The sequence below is a fragment of the Brassica oleracea genome, chromosome C8, assembly GCF_000695525.1.
Source record: "Brassica oleracea var. oleracea cultivar TO1000 chromosome C8, BOL, whole genome shotgun sequence".
Lineage (NCBI taxonomy): Eukaryota > Viridiplantae > Streptophyta > Magnoliopsida > Brassicales > Brassicaceae > Brassica > Brassica oleracea.
In genome coordinates this window covers 34,503,892-34,514,147 of record NC_027755.1, presented here as the reverse complement: position 1 = coordinate 34,514,147, position 10,256 = coordinate 34,503,892, and the positions used below count along the sequence as shown (strand labels likewise).

The 10,256-nt window shown below is 36.1% G+C and overlaps 3 protein-coding genes across 5 annotated transcripts; all 3 read right to left on the bottom strand.

Moving 5' to 3' along the window:
• Positions 1 to 937: 937 nt before the first annotated feature.
• LOC106310649 (alpha/beta hydrolase domain-containing protein 17B-like) lies at positions 938 to 2,558 on the bottom strand. The gene is made up of 5 exons (XM_013747873.1): positions 2,107 to 2,558; positions 1,976 to 2,012; positions 1,665 to 1,901; positions 1,517 to 1,564; positions 938 to 1,435 (listed from the first exon to the last, which is right to left on the bottom strand). Exons 1-5 carry the CDS (start codon positions 2,406 to 2,408, stop codon positions 1,175 to 1,177), a joined length of 885 nt encoding a protein of 294 aa, XP_013603327.1. The 5' UTR covers positions 2,409 to 2,558; the 3' UTR covers positions 938 to 1,174.
• Positions 2,559 to 2,889: 331 nt separating this feature from the next.
• LOC106312521 (serine/threonine-protein kinase HT1-like) lies at positions 2,890 to 5,029 on the bottom strand. Of its 3 annotated transcripts, XM_013750079.1 has the most exons (5): positions 4,931 to 5,029; positions 4,757 to 4,856; positions 4,574 to 4,622; positions 3,580 to 4,466; positions 2,890 to 3,507 (listed from the first exon to the last, which is right to left on the bottom strand). In XM_013750079.1, the coding sequence occupies exons 4-5, from the start codon at positions 4,464 to 4,466 to the stop codon at positions 3,168 to 3,170; spliced, it is 1,227 nt and encodes a 408-aa protein (XP_013605533.1). In that variant the 5' UTR covers positions 4,574 to 4,622; positions 4,757 to 4,856; positions 4,931 to 5,029; the 3' UTR covers positions 2,890 to 3,167. The 3 variants fall into 3 exon arrangements, with proteins under 3 accessions (XP_013605533.1, XP_013605532.1, XP_013605534.1); XM_013750078.1 differs by having other exon boundaries at positions 4,757 to 5,025; XM_013750080.1 differs by having other exon boundaries at positions 3,580 to 4,349; positions 4,757 to 5,025.
• Positions 5,030 to 5,622: 593 nt separating this feature from the next.
• On the bottom strand, positions 5,623 to 8,948 carry LOC106312675 (serine/threonine-protein kinase HT1-like). Its single transcript, XM_013750280.1, has 3 exons — positions 8,839 to 8,948; positions 7,110 to 8,064; positions 5,623 to 6,114 (listed from the first exon to the last, which is right to left on the bottom strand). The coding sequence occupies exons 2-3, from the start codon at positions 7,991 to 7,993 to the stop codon at positions 5,778 to 5,780; spliced, it is 1,221 nt and encodes a 406-aa protein (XP_013605734.1). The 5' UTR covers positions 7,994 to 8,064; positions 8,839 to 8,948; the 3' UTR covers positions 5,623 to 5,777.
• Between the last annotated feature and the right edge of the window lie 1,308 nt (positions 8,949 to 10,256).

Here is a 10,256-nt window from a genome sequence, read left to right as displayed (position 1 = left end):
ATATGGTAACAAAAATAATTCATATATCATCATTAATGTCAATTTTCCATATAAATATTTATTTATAGTAAACTATTAAATATATTAATAATTCATATAGCACAATTAAAATAATAATATATATGTATATATGTATCTCACATTAATAAAAATAAACTAAATAAAGTAACAATAATCCAAAAAAAATTTGATAGTTAAATATTTAAAAATTATTTAAATTTATCCGTTCATCTTCATCATTTAAATTAACAAAAAGATTTTTCAGTTTAACTAAAAAAAACAAAGTCTCAAATTTATTAGAATTTATATTTATATGTAAATATATATATATATGTATATATTTAAATAGATGGGAAGATATATATTTAAAATAAATAATCATTAAACACAATAATTTAATTAAAACTATTTTTATAAAATCTAATTTTATCTTTATTAAAAATTAAATCAAATCAAATTTAAATAATTATACCAAATAAAAAAAATAAGATTACAAAAATACATTTATGATTTTTTATAACTATTGAAGTTAAAATATAAATTAATAATGTTGAAATATAAATCAAAATTTTCTTTTGAAATAAAAAAATGTTATGTTAAAAAATTTCTTTTGAGACGGATTGCTCGAACTGATGTAGATAATTGAAGACTTTGTAGATTGGCCAGCCATTAAAATAGAGTTCGAATATATTTGTACCACTAGTGTTTTCCGAGAATTGTATCTTAGGACTTAGGTCTTATTCCCGGTAATTAAATGTTTGTGCCGACACTTTTACTAAAAGGATGAAACACTAAACCCGTTTACTCTCTCTTGTAAGCCACTCGTATGCGGTATAGGATTCTACATAATCCTATAAGCCAAAATTTTCATTTTATTCAATAAAAAGGAAAAACAGAAAACAAACTGAAACCATCGGATAAAATACTATTTGGCTGTAGAGTCTTTTCAGCACTTTGATTTGGTTGCTTCATCAATAAGTAATGAATTTTCCAAACGTTTCTTACATTAAATTCTTTGTTGACATAGGCTAACACCTACAAAGATGAAATCTGATTTCGCCTTTAAATTTGTCTCGTTTGTAACTACACTCGTTGAAATCGAAACGATCACATTTGAGAATGATCATAAACTGTGTCTTTTGAATCTTTGTTACTGCTATCTTCAGTTCCAGCTCTACCTTTTCTTGAAGCTTAAGCAACAATTGTGCTTAGTTTCGGTGTTTCTTGGCTGGTCATCTAGTTGTTTGGTTGGTGGATTATTGATAGCGAGTTTCTCCATTGCGTTTATGAACTTTCGAAGGTGCTTTATGTACTCAGGATATGTCTCCAAGTTGCAATGCCCTCCTCCTTTTACCCACAATGGATCATACTTGTCCTTTGAAAGCTCCCACAATCGCTTCCCGTGTGACATGTTCACGACCTCATCCTTTGTTCCCTGTAGTTTCATAAACAAAGTTTAATCATCTCTCATTCACAATTTATCTGCTTTGTTAGTAAGAAGGTGATGTAACCTTACGTGTATGACAAGAACAGGGCATGTGACATGACGTATCCTATCAAGGTTCTGAAATATTACAAAGTTTGTAAGACATAACCAAAAGTGAAAACGGAAAGAAAGACATGAGATAGCTTCGCACAAAAAAAAAAGACATGAGATAGCTTACTTTGTATATGTCGAACCAGAATGTCATTTTGACAGGGTACAAGACTCTAATCCCAGAGAGAATTGCGCTGTGAAGAACAACCCCTCTTAGTCTCTTCAATCGAGACGCCAAGTACAACGTTGGCCCGCTTCCAACGGACTGACCATACAGAATCATCTCCTCTTGCTTGATCTCGTACTCGCTCCTCAAACAGTTGTACACAGCCTCGATATCGTGGTACGTGTTGCACTCAGACGGCTATTTCATTAAATAAATAAAAAACAATAAATACGAAATGTTAGAATATTTTTAAATTAATCTATTTCTTATACCTTGCCGGTTGAAGCTCCATAGCCTGAATAATCATAGCTGATTCATTTACACATATTAAAAGGTACTTAGGGTTCGTTCATCAACGAAAATGAAAAATGTCTTAGGTTTGTTTTGTGTATATAAAATTAACCTCATAATGTTGACACGGAGATGAGCTCGGAGCTCGATGAAGAGGTCGACCATTTGGCCGAGATCAGCAGCATTGCCATGGGAATAGAGGAGAGTGAATCTTGCAAATGGGTGTTTCCAAAACGTAGCGACGACTTTGTTGCCGGACTTGGTGGTAACTTGGTGAACCTCCATGCTTTTTTCCGGGGTGACACCGGTGAACGTGAGCTTTCCGGTCTCCTCGTCTTGACTTACGCCGTACGTAGCCGGTGTTGGTGGGAAGAAAGCGAACTTCGCCGCCACGTTTGACGTCACATTACCCATATTTTTATTTTTTTGGGGTCAAAACGTCACATTACCCATATCAAATAACAATTTTGCCAAAAAAAACAAAAAAGGGAAAAGAACAAAAACTTTCTATCTAAACCCCAAAATCTCTCCCTCCCTCTCTTTCTTTCGATCTAAGAAAAGAAAGAAAAAAAAAGTTAAAAGTTTTTGTTTTTTTGGTGGGTTTATGTTTAGGCGAGAGGAGAGTAAAAGAATGGAAGGTGATGGTGGAGAATATTTGATCCAATCTTGTGGGGGAGAAGAAGCTGAGATATATTGATTTTAAGACAGAGTTTCTCACCGAAATGGGAATGTACAATGAGGACATTTTGTACTTACGTTCATCTAATAGTTTTAAAGGATGTACATGAATAGCATATCAGGTTAAGAATCAACAAAGATTATAGGTTATTCCTAACTCTTATCACCTTTGTACTTTGAGACATTTTGGTGTCCGAAAAAAGAGTACTTTGAGACATTACACCCAAAACTTCAAACTTGTATGTTTTCAAGGTTTACATGACAACTTCTGGAGTATTGGTACAGTCACTGAAGTAAAACCAACATAAACTTTATGGATAATACACAAAAGGCATCCTAAAAACATTATGGTTTCTTCTCCCATCTTGAGAAAACAATTACATTTAGATTTTTATAAATACACAAACACACATTACTTAATATATCTAAAAGCCCTTTAATCTTACATCTGTTCATCTCTTTCTCACTTTCTTGTTATTTTCTTGAGATTTTTATTCAGTCAATCGTCATTGGCTGACTCATGCAACATCTGAAACGAGCTTTCCTAGCTGTCGTCATTATCTCTGTCTCCGCAGCTTCAAGCAGACTCACAACCTCAAGAAAACATGGCCGTACTTCAGGATTAGCATCCCAGCATCGAGTCATGATCTCACTGAGCACCGGGAGACAATCGTTTGGGACCGTCGGCCGGACCCCTCGGTTCACAACCGCAAACGCAGCCTGTACAGCTGTCATGTTCTGGAACGGTAACAGTCCTGTGATCAGCTCCCACAGCACTATCCCGAAACTATACACATCCACTTTTTGATTGTAGGCTCTGTGCTGTATCATCTCTCTGCATCCATCAACAGAGACAGAAATCAATATATAATTATAAAGAATCAATAATCTGTTTAAGAAAACTTACGGAGCCATCCATCTGTAAGTTCCAGTTTCTGGCGTCATCCCTTCGGTTTGAACTTCGATTCTCGCAACACCAAAATCAGCAATCTTGATCGACTTATCAGCAGAGATGAGAAGGTTATCAGACTTGAGATCTCTGTGTATGAAGTTGCGTCCATGGACATAAGCCATACCCCTGGCAACATCCAACGCCTGTTTAACAGCCAACTTCAACGGCACCGCGCGGTTCTGCCTCTTCGTCAAAAACTGCCTCACGGAGCCTCCTTTGGCGTACTCAGTCACTATACACCACACCATCGGCTTGCGGCACGCACCGATGAACCTCACGATGTTCTGATGCTTCAAATTCGCGAGCATAGACACCTCCTGCTGAAACTGCTGCTCCATGAACTGCGCCTTCTCGGGGCTGTTCTCCGGCCGCTCGAGTATCTTGATGGCTACATCCTCCCCGTTGTAAGTCCCTTTATATAGTTTACCAAAAGCCCCTTGAGCGAAAGGAGGACCCATGTGGAGCTTCCTCAGGTCAATCGTCCACTCCTCGTAGCTGGCCAGCCCTTGGGTCGGGTACCTGGTGTCCATCAGCGCTTGAGCCAAGGCGTCGTCGTTCAGCGCGTGGGTGACTTTCCCGGGACGAAACACGCTTTGCCCGACGGAGAGGGAGTAGACGTTGCTGCTGCGGAGTGGCTTCAACCCCGGGTAGCCGATGAGAGCGTCGCTGGAGCCGACGCTGCTGTTGTCGACGGACATAGACACGGAGCCTCCGGCGTTACTGGTCTGCATGGACATGTTGGAGCCTTCGTTAAGTTTTTGATAGAACTCTTGCGTGAAGGCATAGTCGTTGTTGTGGTGGTTCCCAACAGCCAACACGTTGAACTTTGCTCCCTCAAGCATCTTTGTTTTCCAATTTTAACGATTACACAACATAAAATCTTTAAAATTAAAGGCAGAGAGATACACTAATGATCAAAGCTGGGTTTACTTTCTAAAAAAAAACTTACTTCTGAAATGGAAGCAAGAGCCTTGAGCTTTTGTTGTTGCTCCCTTAACCTGTAATTCAAAAAGCAAACACAAAAACCATTATATTCAATAAATTTACAGAGAAGAAAAAAAAAATGAAAGTGAATAGAACAGAACACAGATCCGATGATTCGAGTGGGGAAGAAGAAGAAGTTAGGGTTTACCTTCTCTAAGCCCAATAAAACATGAAAGTAGGGGTGGCCCTTTCTCACCCGATGAGTAAGAAGATAGTGACAAACATCTGATCCAAAGCAATTACCAAACCTAGCTCATCGAATCGCAAAGCCCTTAACCTTCTGTTAAAATCGAATCCAGAGGATGGAAAATAAGAAACCTACGATTAAGGAGGAAAGGGAACGAAGAAGACGCGTTACTTAGTCGCCGTTTCCCATTTACTTTCCCAGTTTTCTTTCTTATTTTAATTCTCATCCGTCCTTTATTAATTTTCTTGTCAAATTCCTTTCTTTTTTTTAAGCTCCAGCATAACTATTAGTGAATGTCTCACACGCGCTCTTACAGAACACAACGGATACTTGCTGAATTACTTATATGTCACCAGAAGCTCCTCTTTTCTTATTCACGCTTTGTCAATAGTTTGTACAAGGGTCTTTCATAATCATAAGTTCATAACTAATATTAAAATATTAAAATTAAAAAATTGAAGAGAGATGAGAAAAAATCCCTCATTTAAAAGTGTAATTGTAATATTACATTTTATCAATATCGTATTATGAGATACTTTGGTTAGAGATTTTATTAATGGTAATGCTCTTATAACTTTCCATAACCATCAATTAACCAAATCATAATTGTATTTGCTCATATAACCAAACCATTCGCCCGGATTATATGCTGTACATAAACTATTTAGAGATTTATGTGTGCTAGATCAGTGGTGTTGTGTTATTAACAATCCATCAAACGCGAATATATCTATCAGAGTTTGTGATTTTCTTTTCACAACAACCGTAAAATAATATTATCATCATTAATTAATATATGATATATCTCCTTTTTGATCAAAATAAAATACTATTGGGGTCAATAATTGGAAGAGGCTCCCTTTACACACACATTCGGGTGAGGATACACAAAAAAGGAAGATAAATACATAAAACATACATATACATTAATACTCATCTCCTTTTTCAAATGTTCTTCCTATGTTTCTGTCTTGTCTCTCACTCAATCAATGGTCATGGGTTGAGCACAGCACCTGAACCTGGCTTTACGAACATTGTTCATTACCTCTGCCTCGGCTCGCTCGAGCATCATCACAATCTCGGTGAACGGAGGGCGCACTTCAGGGTCTGCGTCCCAACAGCGAGTCAAGATGTTTCTCAGCACAGGAAGGCAATCGTCAGGGATCGATGGTCTCACTCCTCTGTTCACAACCGCAAACGCTGCTTGTACAGCTGTCATGTTCTGAAACGGTACCATACCCGTCAACAGCTCCCATAGCACGATCCCAAAGCTGTACACATCAACCTTCTGCGTGTAAGGCCTGTGCTGGATCATCTCCCTGCAAAATAACCATTCCAAAATTAATTGAAAGCTTTTATGAAATATTTGTTAATCATTCTATATCCTTCAGCATATGCCATAACAAAAAGCAACTAGTGTTAGTAGTAGACAGTTAAAAGCATTGAGTAAGTATATATTCCAAGTAAAGCTGGAACACATTGGGTTATATTCTCAGAGGTTGACTCTAATAAGGGTTTGACAAAAACAATAATGTAGTAGCATATGCTTCGAATATAGAATCTTTCTGGTTGACTTAACTACACCAAGTAGTATTCACTTTCCATTATAGTTTTACCTACATGTCAAATTGATGCAAAATGAGGACGCATAGACTACTCTAAACAAAAATTAGATACCAAAGCATATACACGGTTGAGCAGATACAGATTGAAGGCTAGGATATATATCTAAATTACAACTAAAACTTCCAAATCAAATTACACTAGGCATTGAGTAATATTAAGAAGTTAAAATACTGACAACTTTCTAGTGGCACATATTCTAGATCAAAATTACACTAGCCAGAGGGTGGACCAGTTAAATACTAAAAATTGTGGGGCTTAAGAGCATTTGGTCAAAAAAAAAGAAAAAAAAAAAGAAAAGTTTATGCTATATCATATTTCATTATGCTCCTCTCAAGATTCTACTAGGAGGGATATCAAATAAGATTCATAACCCTGAATCACCATAGCATGGTTGAGTGGTTGACTATCACCACTGCTGTGAAGCTAGCTAGTGGATAACACTATGTACAAATCAAAATGAAATTAAAAATAATACTAAAGTGGGTAAAACCTAAATCAGGAAACAAAAGTCTTCTCCACAATCAATGCCTTTCTTCTTATAAAAAAGGCAGAATCTGCTTATGGGTCCTATGATACTTTTTTTTAGAATTTCTGATTTGTTTTGCATAAAAAAACTGATAGTCTCTCATTAGCCACTTCAATTAACCAAAACCAAAATAACCATAAAGAGAAATGTATAAAGACTTACGGGGCCATCCAACGGTAAGTCCCAGTCTCTGGAGTCATTCCTTCTGTTTTGACCTCGATCCTAGCAACACCAAAATCCGCAATTTTGATGGATCTATCCGCAGAGATCAGAAGATTATCCGATTTCAAGTCTCTGTGAATATACCCAAGTCCATGCACATATGCCATCCCGGTCGCCACATCCAACGCCTGCTTAACCGCCAGCTTCAACGGCACTGCACGGTTCCGTCTCTTAGTCAAGAACTGTCTCAAGGAGCCTCCCTTGGCGTATTCCGTGACAATGCACCAGACCATCGATCTGCGGCACGCACCGATAAACCTGACGATGTTGGCGTGCTTCAGGGTGGCGAGCATCATCACCTCCTGCTGAAACTGCTGCCCCATCAGCTGCGCCTTCTCCGGATCATTCTCAGGCCTCTCGAGTATCTTGATGGCCACGTCATCGCCGTTGTACGTTCCTCTGTAGAGCTTCCCAAAGGCCCCCTGAGCGAAAGCAGGGCCCATGTGAAGCTTCCTCAGATCAATAGTCCATTCGTCGAAATCCGCCAGTCCTTCAACAGGATATCTACTGTCCATCAGAGCTTGCTGGAGAGCGTCGTCGTTGAGCTCGTGGTGGTTCCCTGGACGGTAAACACTGTTTTCAGTAGAACCGGTGTAGTGTTGGCGCACTGGTTTCAGACCAGGGTGGCCTAAGATGTGGGTTTTGGAATCATTGGACCCAACACTGCTGTTGTCCCTCGAAGTTGCTACCGAAACACCGACGACAGTTGTCTGTAAACTATCGATTGACATGTTGGAACCTTCGAGTTTTTGGTAGTCTTCATAGTAATTGTTATTGTTGTGGTTGTGGTTGTTTCCTCCGATGAACTTTGGTGCATCGATCATTTTTTTTTTCCCAATTATTCCAACAACTTTGTAGCCACTGATCAAAGAAGACGGTTGGTCTGTTTTATATTCTGTAACATCGAGAAAGCATCAGAAAACTTTATTAGGCATGAAGACCTAGAAGATGTCTGATTTGGATTGATTTTCAGACATATCTCAAGTCTTATGCAACTTCTATTTATGGGCTATGTGAGGATATTACCCTAAAAGACATTCTTTTCTACATTTGTTCAAACAAAAAGGCTCAGAAACAGATGATTGATTATACTTTTAATTCTCTAATGACTAGTCTTTTTTTTTTCACTGGTAATATTCAAGAACTTGAACCTTTGAAGCAAAGGGTAGAAGAAACACAAGCCAGATCATTACAAAACACTGTTTATCAGATCGTTTAGAACCATTATTAGACATAAAGACATATCTCAAGTCCTAGGCAACTATTTTCTCGGACATTATTTTCAACATTTGTCCAAACAAAAGTACCCAGAAATAAATGATTTTAATTTCAAGTCTCAAGCTTTCTTATGATGACTAGTCTCACTTTCAAGGTCTTCATCATCAAGAACTTGAAGCAAAGAGTAGAAAACACAAGTCAGATCGTTTAAAAACCACTTTTGATTCCAAAAAGAAAACAAACAAGCAATCGATCATGGAAACGCAAAAGAAAGTAGAAAGACTAGATTTTGATGAATAATTTTTTTCTGGGTCAAAATTTCATATTTGCTTGACTATTCAAAGATGAAGATGATTGATTACAAGTACGGAGAAAGCGAAGAAGCAACTTAATGATATATTTCGAAAGCAGACAGAGATGGTAAGAGATATAACATCGGAATGGTAATTACCAGAAGACGATTCCAAGCCTGAGAAAGAGAGAGAGAGAGAGAGAAGAGAGGACCAACAACGCGAGGAACGACGATGAGAGACAAGTCGTGTCAGTCTTCGCTCCTCTTTATAAAATAAAAATCATTTCAGTTTCTATACTTTTTGTCGTCTTTTCATTAATTATTACTTTATTAGTTTCCTTTTTCTTCCGACAAATCTTTTTTCGTTCTTTAGAAAAACAAATTCATTAAGTAGAAGTTATTAGTTGTTGTATTTTAATGGATTTGAATTAAACATAGTGTTATTGGTTCTATGATTTTTAAATCTGTATTAAAATCATGTGTTATTGGTTTAATAATTCATAAATTCTGTATCAAATCAAGTGTTATTCAATCGTACGGATTTACTAATATATTTAATTTTATAATGGATTTGAATGGATTTGTTTGGATTTTTTAGTTAAAAATACAAAGACTCAAATCCGAGGGAAAACCTCCGAATTTGCATATTTTACTTGGATTTATAAATACTATATAAATTTCTAAATCAATCAAAATATATAAACCAATAACATCTCGTAAGTTAAAATTGAAGATTACACAAGAGTAAAAAAAAAAGAACCAAACAAATTACAAATTATTATAAATATTTCCCCAATCGTTTTAAACTTATTATTAAAAAAATATTTTTACATAATTTGAAACCAATAAATAAGAAATGTCTGAAACAGTAAATCATGTAAAGATATCTTGGTTTTTCATTGATATTGTTTGTTTTGTTGCATTTGACGTTGGTTTTCTATGTTTTTCTGTTTTCATACCGCTTTTGAGTCTCGTCTTATGACTCCACAAGTTTCGTTGAAGGTTAAAATAACATCTATGGTAAGATTGGAGTAAGATTTTGTTCATGAGATCGAGGCTCCGGCATTGTCTATAAAATTAATTAGCCAGAATAATACTTGGTAATGCAATTTATGCCTTTACCTTTTATATATGTTTAGGTTACTGAATGTTATTAGAGCATCTCCAAAAGACACTCTATAATTTCAAATATGAATTTTTTTGCTCTACAAAAAGAAACTTCAAAACTTCAAATTTGAAGTTTCGAAGAGTGAAACTCTATATTTAAAGTTTCACTACTCAAAACTTCAAATTTGAAGTTTCATATTTTTATTTTCATTTTAGTTCCTACAACTACACATAACATTTATGATTCATATAAATATTTTCTTGTATATTGTTTAATCCTTATAAAAATTATATCTCATAAATATTTTAAGTTTTGTTTACAAAATGGTTGTAGTATTTTAATAAATTTAGGATTCTTTCTTGGATTTAGAAATTTTTGATAAATACATAGAATTTAAAGTCAAATAAGTAGATTTCAGAATCAATGATATAGATTTCAAAATCAAAATAACTGGATTATCGTAAATCAG